At 29.4% G+C, this 23,054-nt stretch overlaps 2 protein-coding genes across 4 annotated transcripts; one reads left to right on the top strand and one right to left on the bottom strand.

Annotated features, from left to right (window-relative positions):
- The first annotated feature begins 290 nt into the window (after positions 1–290).
- LOC107170946 (alanine--glyoxylate aminotransferase 2, mitochondrial) lies at positions 291–11,339 on the top strand. Of its 2 annotated transcripts, none has more exons than XM_089228303.1 (8): positions 291–488; positions 2,441–2,517; positions 3,293–3,474; positions 3,568–3,691; positions 5,153–5,542; positions 6,743–7,057; positions 9,875–10,141; positions 10,210–11,339. In XM_089228303.1, the coding sequence occupies exons 1-8, from the start codon at positions 461–463 to the stop codon at positions 10,213–10,215; spliced, it is 1,389 nt and encodes a 462-aa protein (XP_089084429.1). In that variant the 5' UTR covers positions 291–460; the 3' UTR covers positions 10,216–11,339. The 2 variants fall into 2 exon arrangements, with proteins under 2 accessions (XP_089084429.1, XP_089084428.1); XM_089228302.1 differs by having other exon boundaries at positions 297–488; positions 11,012–11,339.
- LOC107162144 (chitooligosaccharidolytic beta-N-acetylglucosaminidase-like) lies at positions 10,815–23,049 on the bottom strand. 2 transcript variants are annotated; one of them, XM_015508923.2, is made up of 9 exons: positions 22,900–23,049; positions 20,579–20,688; positions 14,596–14,754; positions 14,270–14,514; positions 13,874–14,198; positions 13,344–13,671; positions 12,852–13,274; positions 12,655–12,779; positions 10,815–11,994 (listed from the first exon to the last, which is right to left on the bottom strand). In XM_015508923.2, exons 2-9 carry the CDS (start codon positions 20,674–20,676, stop codon positions 11,895–11,897), a joined length of 1,803 nt encoding a protein of 600 aa, XP_015364409.2. In that variant the 5' UTR covers positions 20,677–20,688; positions 22,900–23,049; the 3' UTR covers positions 10,815–11,894. The 2 variants fall into 2 exon arrangements, with proteins under 2 accessions (XP_015364409.2, XP_015364408.2); XM_015508922.2 differs by lacking the exon at positions 22,900–23,049 and having other exon boundaries at positions 20,579–20,903.
- Positions 23,050–23,054: the final 5 nt, after the last annotated feature.

Here is a 23,054-nt window from a genome sequence, read left to right as displayed (position 1 = left end):
TTTGGACAACACTATTGTAGATAGAATAATATCAATGTATAATTATGGTGATCGATTATCTAGGTATATAATCATAATTATATAACATAATATTACGTACCTATACGATTTTTGGAATTAATTGTAATGACTAATGAGCTAGTGTCATTTAAATGAATATGTATTGTTTGATCATTAGCATATAAGCTTTAAATGCTGAATGCTAATAATAATATTTTTGTTAGCCTATATGTAAATGCTGTCTGTCGGTATCCCACCTGCCCAGTCCGGCCCTGTGGTACATAAATAATAAATGTATAAAGTGTCTTTCGTATATCTATGATGGATTCACTGTGGTCTGCGACTGTTGTTGCGGTCGTTCGCTAAAAATTGTTGGTCGTGTCCTGTTGAAGCATAGAACAAATTAAAGTTGTAGTATTCTGAATCTGAACGACAAACGATAAACTTACCTACTGTTAAAATGAAAAACATCCGGAATAAATTTAAAGGTAAAAATTATGAAAGTTATAATAATAATTAATAACAATAAATAAAATAATATATACAAATACCAGGTAAATTATAGATATAATACGTGTATGATATTTTTGTATAGACTTTTTTCAGTTTACCTTTGTAACAATTATCCAACAATTTTTTTTATAGAAATCATTGTCGCGAGCAAATAAAATTATTATAACGATTTTTATATAATATATACTATATTATATACTCGTATAGTCGAGTCGTATATTATTATTATTTATATACTTATTGAAAGTACCAAATTTTTTTTTAAGATTCGGTGGATTTTAATAAAACATGTGACCAATTTCTTATAAATATTAAATATTTAATAAACTGAAGTATTTTCTACAAAACGTTTATATGCTTATGACATAAAGGAATTAACTTAAAATAAGAGTGGAAATAATATTTTGAAAATTGCAATGAAATGTTGTGTATATAGTAAATGATAATCATATAACTTATAAGTTGTAAGTAACAGTCAACTGAGGACTTAAAGTGTATTTCAAGATTCTACGATTCATTGTTTTTAAATTATATATAATACCAAATAACTAAAATAATTTAAGTAAAGTCGTTAATTTGCGTTTAAATATACAATTCTGTTAAAATTTAAATTTTAAGCGATTATTTATTAATTTATATTTAAAAGATAATATAACAATCTAATTGTACTGTTGTGTACATTTTCATGTTTTCCCGAAGCCCATTAGTTTTTTCCATTTGAGAATTGAGTTTTTAAAATATAGTTTAGGTGGGAAACTACTACAGTTTTAATACAAGGACCAATAGTGCCTCTCTAAGATTTTTGTGATTTTTAAGTTATTTAATTTTTTTACTCATTTTTATTTTAAATTTACCTACATATTATATATTTTTGGTTCACGTTTTTCCTAAAAAGCTCTTGTAGTTTTACTAAAAGGTACATTTCTAAACGACTCTCGCCGTCTCGGTTTTTAACAACACAAATTCTTTCCAACTTCATATACCTAAGGCTGTCTCAAAAGGTTTGGATGGCAACAGGGATAATATAATGATTTAAAAGCCCACAGCAAATGTTATATTTATTGTGTATTATTTACTGAAGTTTATATACAAACACATACACATTACTTTTTAATTCGAAAAAAAAAGTTTTGATTCCCATGATTTGTGAACATTGGTCAAATATGCCCTCGCTACCTATGTATATATGTATCTACCTAGATTTAGTAGGTACCATGTAAAACAGTGCCATTTATTTGTAGCGACTAACGAGTAACGACTAACAAACAACACTATAAATTTAATTTAATTTAAAACAAAAATGTAAAATTATTCAAACACCACTGTAACAATAATAATTTTAAATTATCATACGTACATTATACATACATACATTAATACGTTTATAGCCCTATCCTACATCTCAAATTATCGATATTATACTATAATTTATAATATTAAACTAACTTTTACTTATTAATGTTGATGTTATATTTTATTTTATTATTATAATTTACTCATATACTCGGTATACCCATAAACCGTTATAAGTTATAACTATAACTTATAAGGGGATATTGATGTATATTTTGTGAATTATAATGTTTATAAAATATTTAGTAGGTAAATAAACATTATAAGGACGTCGTACTAGCTTATTAATATTATCTATATTCTCTCGTTGATTTTTTACGAAATTTTAATTTTTTGATTGTGATAATAGGCCAATTCATTCTAATATTTTATCTTACAACACAAAATTGATACTTCTAAAATCAAATTTGCTCTATTGTCCGTTAGTGATACGTAGACTCTACACTCGTGTATATCTTCCTCAGGAATAGTTTATATTTTTGTAAACAGAAATATAGTTAACGCATATTAAAATTATAATATCCAAAATAAAATTGAATACCCAGTAATTTTATTTGTTTTTTTTTTTTTGTAGGCATTAGTAAACATTACACAACTTCAAGACTATCTCCCAAATTACCTCCGACTGACTTCATACCATTACCGTACAAAGTAAAGTATTGTCTTTATTTTCAAAAGTATTTAAGTACACGGAGAAGATCATATAAAATGCATTAAGCATGTACTTAAATTGGATTGATAATTTTTTCTCAATTAATCATTTAAACATATTTATTAATCATATTTTTCGTAATAAACTATTGTCTTTTATCCGGATAGGGTGAATAACTTTTAATGAATTCAAATTTAATTACAAATAAACATTTTTGAGATACCTAATTATTTTAAAAAAGTGTTGAAACACCACGAATTCATGAATTCATCATTAGGTTTTAGCTTGTAGTTAACTTTATTGCTGAATCCATATAATATGTTTTTTTTTCATTTCTGGGTATCGTAACAATTAAATAAAACAACCAATGAAAACGGTTAAAAGGCTTCTCAGTAAAAACCAAGATTTAGAAAGGTTAAAATATAAATACATTGATAAAATAACGCATTTTGAGTAAAACATGCAAAGTTTAAGCTTTAAAGATGAATTTTTTTTTTCTTAAAAAAATGTTTATTAGTTGAAAGTTATTAACTTTTAACCTACTTACTAGTGTAGGTATAATATATAAGTATATACCAACTAGGTATCAAACATATTTATCATAAAACATATTTAAGCCATACATATATATGTTTTAAATAGGTGAAGTTTCTTCTTCTAAATTATTCAAGGATATTTTTGGTTTAAGTACAGTAACGACAAGAGTTAAAATTGATATTTCGAACAATAAATGTATTAAATATAAACTTTAAAACGATACATTTTTATTTCCAGGGGGTTTCTTACGAAAAAGCACAGTCCATGCAATTGGAAAATGTGTTTCCTCAAGTACAGATGTACGAAGAACCTTTACTTTTACATGAAGGTAAAATGCAATGGCTGTTCGATCACAAGGGCAAGCGGTACTTAGACATGTTTGGAGGGATAGCTACCGTTAGCGTAGGCCACTGTCATCCGTCAGTATACCATATTTATATATAGCCAATAGCTGTTCAAACAATAAGCATTAAACATCAAACATTAAAAAGATTTATAAAATATAATTTCAGACGAATTACTGAAGCAATCGCTGAGCAGTCGGGTATATTAGGCCACGTGTCCGGAGCGTATGAGCATCCAAAAATGTATGAGTATGTGGAAGCGCTTGTATCAAAAATGCCGGGAGACTTAAAGGTAGGTTAGGTATAGGGTAAATTTATAATATATAACTCCTGTTCAACGATAATTTTTAAAATGTTTAACCACCCATGCAATGTTCATCACAAGTTCACACCTTAAGGTATACTTTTACTCGATATATTTTTTGACCAATTATACTATTATAGGTCATCAGCGATTCTCGCACGAGCTTAAAATTGAATTGTATGGAACCAACGAGTATATACTGAAATGCTAAATATTATTGCTGACTTAATTTTTTTTTTTATGTGGAGTTCTACCCGCTTTGGATTGGTATAATAAGTAAATGGTAATTGATGAGAAATAAATATTTTGGGAATATATTATTCTAATTACCTGCAGCGCAGGCCATGTTTATATAATATTATTCATTTAATATATTATGTAAATGTACATTTTATATTATAATAATAATAGTCTTTATTACGGACATGCTATACTTACAAATAAAAACTTTTGGGTATATAATATATAGATACAATAATATAATAATAGTTGAATTTCGAATTAATCAATATTATAATTACTGAAAAAAGAAGTATTTACAGTATTACCTGCCACCATTAGGACGATTAAATAAATGAGAATATTCCATTATTTTTTTATTTATATTTTTCATGTACCTAAAACAAATATTTGATTAGTGTATCGACTACAGGTATTTTAAGTAGTTAACGCTCAATAAACAATGGACCGTCTATATTCCATTAATACATTTGAATAAAAATGCTAAATTTTGGTCATTCCTTCTATTGGTATTATATATGAGTAGGTATATAATCAATAAGTACTGAAAAATAAACTGAAGGTCCCCTATAATCATGAATAGGAGGTTCTTTTTGGACATGGTATATTTAAAGGATTAATATCTTAAAAGTTATTTTTGATTGAATACATCATGAATTTGTGTAATAGAATTATTGAATCAAATAATTGAAGCATATTTAAGGCGAAAATTTTGCCAGCAAAAAAAAAATTGCTTTAAGGGCATTAGAGTAAAATAATTCATGGCAACTTCTTTTTAATAATTGTAGATTGGATGAGAAGAACATAATTAATAAGGGGGATGAGGGGGATAGATCCCCCCAAAACTTTTATTATACTATTAACATTTTATATTTGGTAGGATAGATTATTGTATAATGAGGCTTACAGATTTTGCTAAAAACATATAATATCCTCCCCCAACCAAATTTCTAATTACGCCACTGTGGATGAGGGAGGCCTTGATTATTATAATCTATATAATTATGGGTGCATTGAAAGTTGAAGGTAATTTTTGCATTAAAAGTAATTTTTAAGTCTTTTACATTATCTAGTTTAAGTAGAATATAATTATAAATGATGCATTTATGCAGTATGTTTTTTTAAAGAAAATGAAAGCATTGAACATTTGTTCATACTGAGTCGTACCATTTTTAAATATATATATAATATATTGTTTGAACTTTGCAGACTGTGTACCTGGTAAATAGCGGTTCTGAAGCCAACGAACTGGCAATGCAGCTAGTTCGGCTACACACCGGAAACCAGGACGTGATATCCATTCAGAACTGTTATCATGGCGTGTCCGGAAATCTACATGGGCTAACAGCATTAGCGTCGGCCAAGTACAGTAACATGTCTGCAGGCCACTTCATTCACCACGCAATGTGCCCGGACGTGTTCAAAGGTATCTGGGGCGGGAAGAAATGCAGGGACTCACCAGTGCAGACTCAGCGATCTTGCGAATGTGACCGAGTTCATTGCCAAGCCGCTGACAAATATTATGAGCAGCTGGAGGCAATATTCTCGTATTCGATACCTCGTGGAAAGGTAGCCGGGTTTTTCGCCGAGTCCATTCAGGTTCGACTTGTGATATATAATCATGAACTAATTACAAAAACTCTGATTTGAAAGGGTGGAAGTAGCAAGGTTAGGTACCATATTATCCAAACACCTATAGTTTTCAAATGCGTCTGGAAAAACAAAAAAAAATTAATAACTAAGATTTAGTTCGTAAATAACCGCAATTGCACTAATAATCTATTGAAATACATTATACATGATATCGTATTATATTGTATGCGGTAGGTGCAAAAATAAACCACTGACCGGTCAAAAATTATTGTATCGTAGAGTCATCAGCATATCAGCAACGCAACAACGCCGTAGTAATACATGTGTATAATGTATTTGTATATATAATGTATATATGTAATATGTATAAGTGTAGTGTTCAACTATAATAAAGTAATAACTATTGTATATATTTTAAAACAATATTATGTAATGATGATACAATAATAATAATATTGTTACAAAACTTTATCTAGATATACCAATAAAGTATATAATATACATAATACCATCTCGGCCAGGAATTGGCAACCTTTTTACTTACGCAGGCCATATTTTATTATGAGCTTTTTATTGATGGCCGGCGGCCGTATAAAAAATTAAAATATTAAAAAATATAATTTTAACATATAATAATAATACATTCACGGGTTGCAACAATTGAACAATCATATTCTAACATTTTGGTTGTCCATACATTATAGCAGGGAAAATTTAAAAAACTGCACTAAGGCGTAGGTAATCGATGATATTATATACATTAGATTTAGTGTTTGAAAATGTTATGGAATTTAAAATCGTGAAATATTTCAGTATTATACAGTATACGCATATACATATATATTTTTTTTTAAATAATTTATTTTTACGTAAAATATTGTTATAACTTACCTTCACAATTTTATAATATTAGGGAAAACTATCACTAACTATTCATTAATTATGATTTTCTTTGGTTAGGTTATTGATAAATAATCATTATATAAAAATATTTGAAAAATATACTATAGAAAAATTTGAATGTTCACGTTTTTGTGAAATATTTCAACATATTATAGAGAAATATTTCAAACTTCAATCACTAATTATAGATTACATTCTCGCTCTTGTTCATCTCACATTGTTATATAATAGTCATGATTCGATTAAATTTATTACAATTTAAGATATAAAATTTCAATTAAAAAAAAAAATGTTGTTCCACAGGGCGTTGGTGGAATTGTCCAATTCCCGAGTGGTTATTTAAAAAGAGTCTACGACCTGATCAGGAGCAACGGTGGTCTGTGCGTAGCCGATGAAGTGCAGACGGGCTTTGGTAGAACTGGCGAACACTTTTGGAACTTCCAATCACACGGCGTCACACCAGACATAGTGACAATGGCCAAAGGCATCGGGAACGGTTTTCCGATGGCTGCTGTCGTCACGACGCCCACGATTGCACGGTCGTTGAATTCGGCTTTTCATTTTAACACGTTTGGAGGCAATCCTGTTTCGTGTGCTGTAGGCGTGTCGGTGTTAAAGGTTAGCAAACCACCCATATAAATATTATACCCGGAGAGCTTACGGGAAGTATAATCTCACACTGCCTAATCGCCACACGTGTGTGGTGCTCTTCGCGCCAATCATCACTATAGTTTTATTTACAACTATTGAACTATTTACAGTCATCTACCATAAATCAAAATGTAAATATAGTTAATTAATATTGATTTATATGTATTTATATAACTAAAGTATGTATTTATACAACAAAAATATATATTCATAAATAGTGCTAAAAATTCATAATAATATAATGAAATATAATTTTTAAAAATGTTTCCAACTATCTAACTATTAAAAAATAATAATAATAATATAATAAAATAAAATAATTCATCCAACTATCTAATTAGTAATTACCTATATTGAGTAACGAACAACGAACACTGCAGATTTAACCCACGAAATTAAAAAAGGCTCATCCGTGAATGTAGGTATAGACGTATAGTCAGTAGTTCAAACGCAAACACATTAATAAATCGTTATCTATCTTTCATTGAGATCAAAAATATCAAACATATGTATATCGACCGTAGATTCAGTTTAATAATATGTATTATTTTGATTTTAAATTTTGTACTTTTGGAAACACAGGTAATTTGAAAGAAAAATTGAAAATTACAATCGCACACAATTAATAACTATTGATAAATGATAAAATATCGTAAATGAACAAATTTTCGAAATACATATATAGGAAAAAATGGAATTATTGAGAAATATGTAAAAACATGTACTTATGACAAAATATGTAAAAATATGAAGAAAAAAAATATAGTTAATTTCATTGGAAATCCCTTGAAACAGTTGAAACGAACTTACCACTTATCTAAATTAGTTTATCTAGTCACAGTAAAAATATGTAGGCATTTAAATATAACTCTGATCCCTAATTATGAGATTCGTTTAGCACCCACGATGCGCAAAGTTAATTATGAATTATAATTCACGCCACTTAACATTATTAGACACGTATATAGGTAGGTATATAAGCATATAGGCGCAACTAGAGGCCTAACACTGGGGGTGCTAAAATTATGTAGATGAAACAGGTCCGCGGGGGCTATACCCCCACACCCCTAAGTACCATTCTTCAATTTTATAATTACTATAACCATTAACCAATCTTAAGTGCACTGTAAAAACATAAGCACACTAATATTTAAGTAACTAAACAGTAATATACCTCATAAATACATTAGGTATATTACCTAATAATTCATATAATGACCTAGTATAAACAGATAAAAATGTCAATGTCACATAAATAATTTTTGATACAACCATATTATATAACTATAATCATCATAAATAATTTGTGTTTTCCAAATAAAAAACAATCTTGCGTATAACAAAGAAAACTTTTTTCATATGATTTTTCTATTTTTGGTATTTTTCATCTGGGGGTGTTGCAGCACCCCCCTAGTTGCACCTATGGCGTATAATTCGTTATACGTATTAAGTATATTACGCATAGGCGTGCGCAGACCTTGCTGACAGGGGGACAGAATGTATATTGTACCTATATAATATACAGTGTGTTCACCGATTTAGGGAACACTGCATTTCTCTGCCGGATTTGTTTGGAAAAAATCGATTTTTTTATGAATACACATTTTTCGAAACATTTCAAATTTTTTTGAGAATTTGGTCTGCGCATGCGCTGTAAAAACTTTTTTTTTAAATAGCAACACCTATTTTTAACGTCACATTCGGATAAACCTATTTTTTTAAACTAATTTTCATGCATCAACTATGGCCCTAAGTTCAATATTGACTGAATAAGAGCCATGTCAATTTTATTAAATAATACATTTTTAAACATTTATAAAATCATTTATACTTAATTAATTCTTATTGGTTACTTTTTTAATATTTGACGTATTTTTTTTTTAGAAATGTTATAAACAAGATTAACATAATATGGATGCAACATTATTTATTAGAAATCGACTAGGTACAAGTGAACAATAGTTATTTTATAATTACACAATAAATTAAATAAATTGTTCAAAGTTTTCTCTCTATTTTCAGCACCTCCGCCGTAGCTCCTGCTCATAATGCTCATATTATTAGAGATCATTTAAATTGGATATATTCAGTCAATATTGAACTTAGAGTCATATAGTTGATACATGAAAATTACTTTAAAAAATAGGCCTATTCGAATATGGTGTTAAAAATAGGTATTGCTATTTAAAAAAAAAGTTTTTACTGCGCAGACCAAATTCTCAAAAAAATTTGAAATGTATCGAAAAATGTGTATTCATATACCACCAGTTTGTAAAAAAAAATCTATTTATTCCAAAAAAATCCGGCCGAGAAATTCAGAGTTCCCTAAATCGGTGAACACACTACATACAGTATTAGCTAGTATTATAATATATACTATATAATAATATATAATTGAATATTATTTTGGTTATTAGTATTATTGCTGGCTGCCGCGTATATCAGCTAATAACACACATTATATCAATGCAGTAACAAAGTTGGACCTTTGACAACACAAAATTATCGTGCACCGTATACTCAATATTTACAATATATGTATTATTCATTGACTCATTGTAATATAAAATTATATTATAATGTTTTTTTTTAAAACTATATTTGGGAGAAAAAAAGTAGCCCGCACGAGGGGCAGCTGCCCACCCTGCCCCCCTCGTGCGCACGCCTATGATATTACGCGTGCGAGGGTGCAATAGAATAGGTACTGGTTTTAGTAGGGAATAGGGAGTAATGTTCAAGTACAATATAATATGATTACGACGATACGATACATTTTTGTTCTAGGTAATCGAAGAAGAAGGTTTGCAGCAAAACTGTTTAGATGTGGGCACATATTTTCTAGAAAAGTTGCGTGGCATGAGACGCGAGTGGAAAATAATCGGTGACGTACGAGGCAAAGGACTGATGATCGGTGTGGAGTTAATAGACGGGGATCAAGACGATAGTGACAAGGGAATAATTAATCCATTAAACTGTAGAGCTATTTCCCGTATTAAAAACGATTGCTTGAAAATGGGACTTTTGTTTGGAATCGGAGGAGTTCGATCGAATGTAAGTATACATAAATATTATAAAAACAGTTTAAAATACATTTCAAATGTTATCAATTTTTTTATTAGGTATAACCAGACTCCCACATCATATTTTCGTCCCTGCTAAATCCGGATATATTGAAAAAATTATTTTTATGAATGCCAAACTCCTCGAAAGTCCGGGCCACAGTACCATGAGTCCTTCTGACCCCCCCCCCCTTGTGTGGGGCCTGAGTATAACCATATAGACTTATTGAAATGGATGGAAAATTAGGTACGATAACGCGTGGAGCTTATTACGAAGTTTCTAATAGCTAATCAATGTGTCTAACGATCATTCTGATTGGCTGTTCTCAAAACACTATACACATCTAATTTTCTCTCACTCTTATGATAAAATAAGCCATCTCTCTTAATTTGTATTGCAAAACCATGACAGTTCCTAGTATTTGGACCTCGAAGCAAATGTTCCTTTTATTTTTATACATTATAAGTCTATGGATACCTATCACATTGAAAAACAACAAATTATAGTTGTGCACATTAAAATATAAACTATTGAAGTTTTCAATAAGTTTTTATCATCAATATTTAATTTATTTATACGTGTATAACTATCATATTTTTATGTTTCAATTTCAAACATAAGGATGTGACAATAGTATGTTAAATTAAGTTAAAATACACTGTAGTTTGGAAAAGAAAAACTTAAAACAATAATGTTTAATTATTCAAGTATCATTATATGTACAAACAGTAATAATTAATTAAATTATGGTAATTTATAACTTGTACATTAATTAATTAAATACGTTTAATATACCTAGTACGGTTACAACTGTTTCAGTCTAATTATCACTTCATAATAAATTATGGCAACGTTTTGCAGGTACTGCGCTTTATGCCTCCCATGTGTGTGACAAAAGATGATGTGGATTTCACTATTGCAGTTTTGAGACGAGCTATGCAAAATTATTATGAAGCTAAATACCGTAATAATCTTTAAGTACATTTTAATTTATACAAAAATTAAATGCATTTAAATACATTATGCTTGGAATATGTTATTATGATATAAAACATTAGAATATAACACTTTAATATGTTGACAAAAATTTCTTAGGTACCTATTTATTAAAATGTATTGCTTTAAAATTATTATTACAATAATAAAATCGTTTTGTAATTTATAAATATATTATTATACTATTTGATTATCATGAATCACTTTTTATTTCAAAAGCAACTAATGTTTTTAAAAAAATGTATGATTTTAGTCATTAAAATAAATATCATTTTTTAAAGGTTTATTTTTTTATGACGAGATTCATTTTTAATGGATTATTCTAAAGCTTCTAGAATAGAATATTATCATGTAAAATACTTCAATGCTTAAAAATCAAATTTTTGACGAGTAGTTTATGAATAATTAGTATTTAAACTTAAAAGTTTAGATGAGTGTTGTGGAATGACATAGTGGTGCCTTATAAAATATTGGTTATTCCGCTAATCTAAACTTTAAAATCTTATAATTATACCCACTCATAAATTTGATTTTTACATGTCGAAATATTCCGAATAATATTCTGTTTTGCGATAATAAATTAAAAATGTATATTATCGTACAAAAAAAATAAAACTTAAAAACAATAAAAACAAAATTATGTTACAAGATAATGAATCATAATATAATATATATTCATTATTCATGTTACAGCATGGCATAATTTAAACCAATTTAAATTTAGAAAAGAACTATAAATGTATTAATTCTATAAAATACACTGTCCTTCGTGGAAGTAACACCATTCTGGTGTCACTGTATCTGCTTTAAGACCCAGTGTTACAAGTCTTTCACGATGTTGTAAAAATCTACAATCATGTAAATACAATAAATAGTTATTAATAAGTATTCATATTTATAATTATAAAAAAAAGCTAAAAAAAATTATTCATATTAACAATATGAGATTGGTAAAACTTCGGTAACACAATACAATTATGCAGTAAAAAACATAGTAATCAGGGATTTTTTTTTAAGTGCAGGTGAGGTTTATGAAGTTAGACACCAAGGTTTAATAAATACAGAGAATATATTTTGTAGGTTATTCGCTATATGATTTTCCCTTTAGTTTTCAATCCATTTGTAGTCCCTAGTACTTTATAAAAAATGTGTTAAACATAAATTATAATTCATAACGAAGATTTCAAAAATTTGAACCGTTATTCGGGATTAGAGAAAGGTTAGGTTATATATTATATAGACATATAGTTAGGTTACTCATAAGACCTAATATAAGCATGACCCGCTTCACACAGAAATGTATCGTCAACGTCACAATTATTGAATTTAAAATTATGAGATTCGTACCAATGTACCTATACGAGTAAAATACAGCTGACAAAGATGCTTTTCGCTAGCAATAGGCAATATCGACTCTTATGAAATTGAACAATTTAAAATAATGCATCGCGAAAGATGTGTCCGATTTGAGTAAACTTAACAGAATTTATTAATTGTGTTATGTGTACCTGTATTCAGCAGACTGAGCATTTGTTGTTGGGTTTGACCACAGTCGTTCAGCTAAAGCTGCAGCTCTTGGCCATACTTTAGAATCAACAGCATAATCGTCGACATATTCAGACCACATGCATGTCTAAATTAAAAAATAATAATATATTCTAAACTATCAAGAAACCATTTAAATATGAAATTTATAATGTTTTACTTCTGCTCCTAATAAAAGATTTGGATTATCAACTTTTGGCATTTTGTTGTTGTAAATCTGTTTCCAAGTATGATAAATAGTTGATGACCAAAAACCGTGATCCAGATAATAAACATCCTTTAACGCGATTATAACCTTATAGCCTAATTTAACGAGTTCGACTGGAATATCTGATCCTTCCCAAGCTTCAACAGTATATCTTTTTTTATCAAGATACTTCTCTATGATATTGGGTTCAGTCAGACCACTAGACCAAACTATTATATCAGAATTAATTCCCCCAACTTCCTTATCGTATTCACTTAACGAATTAGCATGGAATTGAGACCACAAGTCCAAATAACCTTCTTCGTCTAAGCTTCGATTGTTGGTTGTCATCCAATCAGTGATCTCAGTGGTAGTATTCCAACAGTTTAGAGCAACCTATTTACATTATGAAATAAATTATATTAAAATGTATAAGAAAAATTTGTAAATAACTTAGTAACTTACCTCATCACCACCCATGTGGAACGCTTCTCCTTTAGGTAGTAAATTAATTAAGTCCTTATAAATTTTTCCCAACCACTTATACGTATTAGTATTGATTGGATTCAGCTGTCCACATGGCGGTTGTACACAATATTTTTTCCAAGGTGCTTTGTCCACACAAACAGCCATGTCACCATAACCTGATGCTTTACCCCATTGCCAACCGTTACCTGCGTGTGCTGGAGAATCGATCTCAAAAATAATTCTTACTCCTCTGACCAATGCATATCTGAGAAGATCCTTAATTTCTTTGAATGAATAGATTTCATCAGGGCTATAAGCACCATATCTAAAAAGTGAAGGCAAAAAATATGAAACTCCAAATAAATTTGTCATGTATAATGTATAAATATAGTACAATTATTTTTATGCTAATGGCATAGGTATGTAAAATATATTAATAATGAGTATTGATATATTGATATATACATTATTTATCTTATTTATATAATATCATTGGATCGTTATTTTTAAATTTAATGTAAACTTACTTCGACATTAATGGTGCACTAGGTAAATCCAACGGGAAACTATGCGAATCGGTAGCGTGCCAATGAAATACATTTAATTTTGAATGAGCCATACCGTCGATGTGTCGCTTAATAGTCGTCATTGGGAAATAATGTCTAGCGGTATCCAACATAAAACCACGGTAAGCATACATAGGTCGATCAATTATTAGAACATCGCCAGCCATCACCATTTTTTTTTCAGACATACTAGAACCGTAAGTAGCAACAAGTTGTCGTAAAGTTTCTAATCCATTTCTCGCCCCGTAAACGGTATTTGCTTCGATATTAATAATTATCCGATCTCCTAAAAATAAAATTTCAGTATAAAGTTTCACTCAGCCTCAATCCATCAATAGTAATAGTAATAGTAAATACCCTCGGTGTTTGTTTTCAAACTATAACTTTCGTTTGTAGTCAATTTGATATAATCAAATGCAGTAGTTGTAGTGATAGATATAATTGGAGTAGTTGTATATGAAACACAATTTGGGACGCAAAGTTTTTTTAAGGACGATAGAAAAACTTGAGTAGCTTCAGACATATATTCTTTGCTCAATTGGTCAGCAATCAACGATGTATCAATTTTAATATTATCGACACTGAATTCGATTACAGATTTTCTATTTAATATAAAAAAAATCATACAATTACATATTTTTTGTTTATTTCAGATCTTAATATGTAAATTATGATATAATTACCTTATGGTTGTATTGATTGTTGGCTTTGGCCAAAGTGAACCATAGTGCCCACAGGTTAAACGGCAAACGTCTATAGACCCATCGAGTCCGCTGTTTTCTTTTTCCACTGATTGTATTTTGCTGAGGATACATGTATTGTTGATACATTTATATGATTTGCTACGAAAAAATAAATGAGTAATTAAAATTATAATATAGTTTTTGTTAGTTATAGTAACGCACGCGAGGTTTTTTTTTTTGCAAGATTTTAGATCGGTCAGGATTAATCGCGCAGAACATTGTTTTAAATTTATTTGATTAAAAATAAAAAAAGCGGGTAAGTGGATGTCGCTCTGCTGTACAGTAGGTTACAAGTGGGTTACTGTAATCGATGGAATTAAATTTGAATCCAATGATATTATATCATTGTATACGAAAAACGATTCTGAGCGAAGACGGTTTATCTGTCTAGGATATATTATGATTATTAAACATTTTCAAATCTTAGATTTAAAATAAATTTTTTTTATGAATTTCTAGCTTAAAAAATGTTGTGAATTTTCGTGATTTCTAAGTATGTTGTCAAAATTAAAATTTGATTGCTTGTAAAAAAAAATTGTGACTATGTATTTCTTTTATTTTTCAACTACTATTGTAAAAATATTTTAGGAGCCTTGTATTAAATTTTCAAATGTTGGATGTAAAAGGAAAATTTTTTATGAATTTCTAGCGTAAAATAATTTGAACATTGCCGTAATTTTTACGTATTTAGTCAAAATTTGAACTTTAAATGCTTATAAAACAAAATTGTGACTATCTATTTCTTTTATTTTTCAACTGCTATTGTAAAAATATGTTAGGAGCATTAAATTAAAAAATCTTAGATATAAAAGGAACATTTTTTATGAATTTCTAGCATAAAATAATTTGAACATTGCCGTAATTTTTACGTATCTAGTGAAAATTTGAACTTTAAATGTTTATAAAAAAAATCGTGCCTATATGTATTTTTAATATTTGTTAACTGCTATTGTTACAATGTGTTAGAAGCCTTGTATTCAATTTTCAAGCTTTTCTACCCAACAAATAAATTTTTATCGATATTAATTTTAAATAAACTAATATTGATCGAAAATTGCAAATACCTATGAATAGTTCATCAACTTAGGTCAAAAATTTTTGAAAATTGCATGGTGGATAGAATATACTTATATAAACATTCGGTGAAAATTTCATGTATCTATGGTCATTTGTTTTAAAGTTACATCAAAAACCAAAATCAAAACTGATTGTGCGTAAAATGTCCCGTTTTTCCCTTAATTTTTAGTTTGTTTTTCTCGATTATTTTGAAAAGTATTAAGAATTTTTTACTTTTGACCTCCCAAAGTACCAACTAGATTCTCTTTCTGATCGAACGAGGTACTGAAGTCAAAAATCGAAGTACTTTTACTGCCCCAAAACGTGATGACAGACACAAAAAAAAACACACACATCATGGTAAAATCAATACATTCATCGCTCCGCTCAGAATCTAAAACTAGTGCTTTACTAATCATAGCCAATTAAAAAAAAATATTTTTCTAAACTGCATAGTATTAAACCTATATAGTAGACAGTATAGTGAAATAATTTAAATACGATAAACATAGTATACACTATACCTATTGTATACAGTACACCGAGACTATAGAAAGGTTGGTTGTCAGTTTGCCACAATGTTGAAACTCACAAATGTTGAATGTCACAACTCTAAAATAACTACTGATAAACTGATGGTATATTTTATGTTCGCTTTATGTACTGTACACCGAACGACGAAATAAAAGAAAAAATAACTTTTTATTACCTCGGGGCCATGAACTAATTGTAGTAGTATGAATAATTATAAGACGAAAAAGTGGCTATATGGCGTCCACGGGCAATTTTTTCCGTAAATGCATTAAATATTTACATTTGTTTTGCATTAAATTTATATTATACGCTATCATATCTAACGTTATAATTATTATTAACTTTACAAATAACTTTGAATTAACGTTATATTTTGATGATGTATAATTTTCGTCTGATGAGTAACTCAGTTTAACTCATAAAGTTAATATGTTATAAAATAGTAGATTGGGGTTTGTTGTCATAAATCGCATATGTGTTAAAAAAGGTTCAAACACTTCGAAAACAAAATTTGTTATATTTTATTTAAATGTTGTTTTTTATTTATGAATTTAACTTATTTCTATCGAATAGGTAGTTCTAAATTTGACACAAATTTGACATTTACAATTAAGTTTATTTTGATGTGATTTTGTTATTTAATTATTTACTGATACTATTTTATCCATACGCACTTTTAATATATAATTTTGTATTTAGTAGAATATTATATTATATAGGTAGTTAAATTATAATAGTTCAAGTCTTCAAGTAATTATTTCATGCATCTTTTATATCAATAATAACAATGACAATATGTACTTATATTAGTTTACAAGAACGGCCTACAAACATACTTTTAATTCATGTATAAACTGTGTTTTTATGAAGAAAAAATGTAATTTGATTAAATTACGTATAGTGCCTATCAACTACTGTCTATTAGCCTAACACTAGTGACCACACTGAGCATATAATGTAAACAAATTATGACTAAAAGTCTATTTTTGCTGATTTAGTAATTTAAGTTGTTTTGTATATTGTGTGTGAACGATTACGTAGGTACTATATAAAATATTAAACTAAAAATTATTATCAAATTGTGAACGGAAATCAGATATCTATTATTTTATTTAACCCATAAAGGAAAAAACACTATACAACTAGAATAGTACTCGTATTGCAGTCATCGGTCATCGTCTCATCGAAATTTGTATGTTTCGAAATGAAACGCGGCCATGACTTCTAAAAATCGAACATATAATTTAAATATGTTATGATGAGTGTGGAGAACAGTCGTCACAAAACATCAATCTTGAAAAATATAATTTTAAAATTGTATTTAAAAACTGATATAGTATTATTATTATAAGTATAAAATATGCATTCATTCAGAAAGTATTTAAGAAAAAACGCAAATACAATTTTTAATATTCCTTTTTAAATAATTTTGTAACTAATGATTACTAATTTAAAATTGTAATATCTAGTTTAAGAATCATTGAAATTTAGAACTTTTACTAATAAACTACTTACTTAATTTTACAATTTTATATTTATATTGGAAAATTAAAATAAATAGACATATATAATATATTATGAAATACTTATTATAATAATATTATGATTTTTACTATAAATAAAATAAAATCATACAAGTTATGAAAAAAACAATCTAAAATGCAACGAATAATTCTTTTGAATTTTGAAAAGTAACTACATACAATTACTTAATTTTCAAATACAAATACGTCCAAGACAGTATATTCAAAATGTTTTCTTAATAGTTATAATACTATTATCGTATTTAAATAAATTAAATCAAATACTTTACAATACTGCATAAAATCGGGATACCTTTTTCTAATTAACTCTTAAAAAAATCATCTAAATAATAGTATACCAATTGCGCTAGCTGCTTATATATTGGTAGGTAATTGGTTTATGGTATGTCTATTAGTGTAAAGTATAATATTATAAATGTACTAATATTATTATTGACGTAACGACGTTCAATGTATGACAATAAAATTGAAAAAATTTGATGAATTTAATAACAAGCACACATTTCTACAGATTAGGAAGGATCAAATTCCAGGACGCAGACCGAGATGTTATAGTATAAATAAAAGTATTAGTAAATAAAGTATCGGAAAGACCTAGGAAAACGGCAAAATCTATCATCTAATCGTTTCTCTGGGGATCTTGGCGCCAAGTAGATGATCACTGATCAGGATGCAGGAAGCGTATCGACAGAAGGAACGATGAGACGAGTTGACGAAGTATAACTAGTATGAGCCTTTGGGCACGTGGACCGCTGCGGCCAGCGATCCGGAAGTGACAAAATTACAAGCACACAAGCCGCGGACTGCGGAGTCTACCAAGTCGGCGGCGCTCAGTGGTCAGCACGGATATAGATACTGTGGTTAGTGTGGTATAGTCATAGAACAATAACAATATAGTATAGTAGATACTATAGTACCACTGAACAATATAGTACCCACGAACTATGATTATAATGGACTGGTCTTGATACTAGGGGTTTTTATGCTCTCAAGCGCAACCTGGTTTTTAAGCACGATACTATCATTTATTCCTTGATAACACTATACCGCCATATTTTTAATATATTGATAGTGAAAATAATTTATTTATACATTTATAATTATTATTTGATCTTCGGTAGTTCGATACTAGACATTTTAGATTTTGTTTTTACATTTGAAAATTTAAAATGAAAGTAAGGAAGTGATTAATTCTGGGATGTTCAAGCGTAAAAAAATCCTAAGATTTCTCTATTTAAAGTTCCAAAGAATAATTCTTTGGCATGGAATTTGGCAATCAGCAAGTATATTTGCAAGGACAATGTTACGCAATTTGTGTGTGCTGATCATTTTCTTCCGGAAGATATGGTGTCTGCATACTCAATCCCACCGGATGTTGCTATTGTAATAATTAACATTTTTACATTGTTAATTATTTGTTATAAAATATTTACTTTTCTATAATCTACAGGAACTTGGAAATAGAAACAAATATCGCTTAAAAATAGGAGCTATTCCTTCTATTTTTAATTCAAATGTTGAAGATAGAATAATAAATTATGATTTAAGACATTCTATTAACTTTGACCACAGCTATGCTAAACAATATTATAGTAAACCATCATGCCGAAAAAAATTATTTGAAAACAGGACTTCTGTGAGTACATTATTCTCTAGTAAAATGTGGTCCTAGTTATTTGATGTGCTTTAACATGCCCAATCTACTGAATGCTGAGCTCCATTATACTTAATATGTATTATTGTTTATAAGCTACTACATAATTTAACTCATTTAATGTTTATGTTTTAAAGGACGCTGAAGCTATAAATTTAGATGAATCAGAAATGAGTTTCAAACATAAATTACTGTCAAGTGAATTAAAAGAAGAACAATTTAAAAAACGTAAATTTGAGAAAAATGCCCAACATTGTACAAAAAGCACAAAAAATGCCCTTATAAGATGAAAAAATGACTTAATAAAATTAGAATATTCTGCATCAATGGTCCATGAAACACATTTTTAGCTAGGATAGCATTGTATAGAGTAAAAGGAAAAAAAAATGCAAAAGTCATCAACATTCTAACTAATTATAAGATTGTCATCATAGTTCGTGATAGACCTATAATCTATATCCGCGACGGTCAGCGGGCGAACAGTGCGGCCAACCTGAGTCGCAGCAACTGCAGTCCGGACGGACGGACGACTGTTATCATATTTTATTACTTATCAGTATTAACTATTCACGAGGATATGACGTCGTCTCTGGAATCTGACAAAGTGACAAGACGTCGTCGGACCGCGGACATCAGAGGAGATCGCGACTGGAAACTCGAACAGTCGGACAACTTACTTAACTGCTGCAGGCCCGAGGCCGTCTGCTGTCGTAGTTAGGTACCTACTCGGTAGTCGGTGGTCTCATACGAACAGTTGTGTTAATGACAGTTGACGGTGTTAATTATTTATAACCGTCGATAGAGTAACTTTCTGAAACCGTCCGCAGCAACAGTGGCCGGAGGGGGTATATTATGGTTATTTTAAAGGGGGGATACGATATTGGTCCGGCGGTATTCGTAATTCGTATCAATCGTATCGCGCGTACGTAGGTTGTAGGTATATTCACTATCACAGGATCCGCGTCTCCGCGACCTACGCATTTCCCGCTGATATTATCATTGGATATCGACGGTACATCACTAATGACACTAATTCCTCGGGACGCAAATGCACGATCAACAACAAGGATAATTGATTTGTCGTGGACGGAAATTCGTAGTAATAACGATTAACAATAACACTATAGATACTCACACAAAATACGAAATCTGTTCGTCGCTAGCGGCGTTCCGGCGTACGACCGTTGTCAGGTACAGCAGTATCACGCCGGCCATCAGCGTGCATCCCACCATCGTTTTGCGTCTCTTGAACACAATATAGACGAAGTGATTAATCGTCATCGAATCGACGGTGCCTACCAATTATTTTTGCAACGGTTGCGTTGTGACCAAGTACGCTATTTGTTGGTCGGTGTCATCGTGTAGTGTGCAGCACGTTCACCGCCGTGGCGCCGTCACACAACTCACACTGCGGCTGCGTTCGTGCGACGGCCGACGGGCGGCGCGGGAGGCGACGGCAACGATAACAAATACAAAGCGTACTATATATTATTATACAAACAACAAAACTAAAATATGACCTAGCTTGAGCCATATACGTAGGTGATGGACGGCAACTGTCGAATATTATTGTCTATACACTGTAATTATTACGCATTGTTCAAAACGCCGAGGGTATTGCAGGACGTATCTAGATCTTTCAGGATCACTAACGGTTATTCGTGTTTGAACAACTACCAATCCATACACTTCTCAGATATTTAGGAATAGAAAAAAAAACAAATTAGCAGTGCTCCCATCCCCCTAAAGCGTACCTAAAATATATATATTTCAATGTTTAACAAATTTTGAAATTGGGGTAAACATTTGAAAATAATTTTGGTTAGGTCCCTGATGAAATTAGTTATGCACTCGTCAACATTTAGATTTTTTAGGTACTAATAAATTGTTTGGACTGATTTTCTAAATCATCAATTTTTAAGCTAGTCTCTATAGTACCCTATTCAAGTTTTATTACCAATTAAACTTAATAAATTCTTATAAAAAAAATGAACGTTTCCGCGTTTAAACTGGTGAAAAACGTGTTAATACGAAATTTCATCAATTTCTGGTTTGGTTTTTAATGTCGATGAAAATATTTCGTTTAGTAAAAACGCTTAAAAATTTAATAAAAAATCCCATAAAAGTTGTTCTTTTATCAATTTAAAAATATTAAAAATGCTTACAGACACGATTTTTTTTACCAAAGTGTGAAGGTAAAAATTTGACGATATTCGTTCACGAAAATTTCTAAATACTATGTTGTAGTTGAATATCATATAACATGTTCAAATTTTTAAAGCTAATAGCCTTGCAAATTAAATTCAATGATCCCCATACGTTGTTCTTGTTAAAATATTACAATTTTAGTTAGGTATCTAAAAATACACTAAAACTTTTATCTAGAAAATAATATTTTTTTAAACATTAAAATGTCAAATGGAATTCAGCAATTCAGCAATACAGCAACGGTAAACATATTACCTATACAAATTTATTCGAGGCAAATAATTATTCTGTTGACATTGGTGACAAATTTATTCAAGTAATTGATTAATATATTTTAAATTATAATCATTCATATTTCCTATTTCCTACTTACCTACCTACAATAGACACAGTCCGTCTGTACCTATAGCGCTAATGCTAAATAAAGGGCCTTCGCGTGTATTTTTATCGATAACAGCTCATGATGTGTATCTTATGTAAATAATAAAATTATATTTTGTAAAAGTATTGACAACATAAATTAAAAACATTAATAAGTGTAATGAGTTTACCGATGTGCTTAGGTATCTATCTTGTAATTGTAAGTAATGGAAAATGTGGCTATAATTTTTTTTTTTAATACCTATTCTTCGCACTGCACACTACGACACTAAAACGCAGCCAGACACAATTTTATTTACCATTGCTTCTTCGACTGAACCACCCAAGACCCAAGACAATAGAAATTTACCACCGCCGATGATGCATTATACGAGGTGTGAGGTTCATGCAAATACCCCAAATGTAGAGACTATATAGACATACTTATAATATTACAATTTATTTATAATTTTTATTTAACTAGTTATTTACTGTTTTCTCGATAGATCATACGCTAAGCTTTAATAAATGCCCGGTAGATCATACGTTTTACCAATACCAAGAAAAAAATTATTAATATACTAACAATATATAACTTAATATTGGCATTATTTGTGATTTGTATTAAATTAAATATAGTAAGCACATTATATATATATTTAATAGAGTCGATTAAAACCAATCTAAGATAGATATCGGTCTTAAAAAATAATAATTGCCTTATTGCCAGTAATCGTTATAAATGTTATTATTTTACACTTATATACGTAAATAAATGTATGAAAGACATTTTAAACGAACCCATATTTGAACACAAATACACACGAGTGATTTGGTTATTATTTGTTTAATGTTGGTTGTAAATTAAAACATTTAAAATGTACTTACTGTGTGTACAACACGTATTATTTCTTGTAGAATTGTAGATATACTATTATACTCGGGTATAATAGGTACTAATAAATACTCTTTCAGTCATTGGTTATGGTCGTTCCGAAATACAATTGACGAGTGATCAAGAATTCGTAGTTCCTACCGGTTTT

The sequence above is a fragment of the Diuraphis noxia genome, unplaced genomic scaffold, assembly GCF_037042655.1.
Source record: "Diuraphis noxia isolate RWA-SAM2 unplaced genomic scaffold, SU_Dnox_SAM2 contig0005, whole genome shotgun sequence".
NCBI classification, from domain to species: Eukaryota; Metazoa; Arthropoda; class Insecta; order Hemiptera; family Aphididae; genus Diuraphis; species Diuraphis noxia.
The sequence above is the reverse complement of the archived record's forward strand: the minus strand, read 5'-3'. Positions and strand labels throughout refer to the sequence as shown.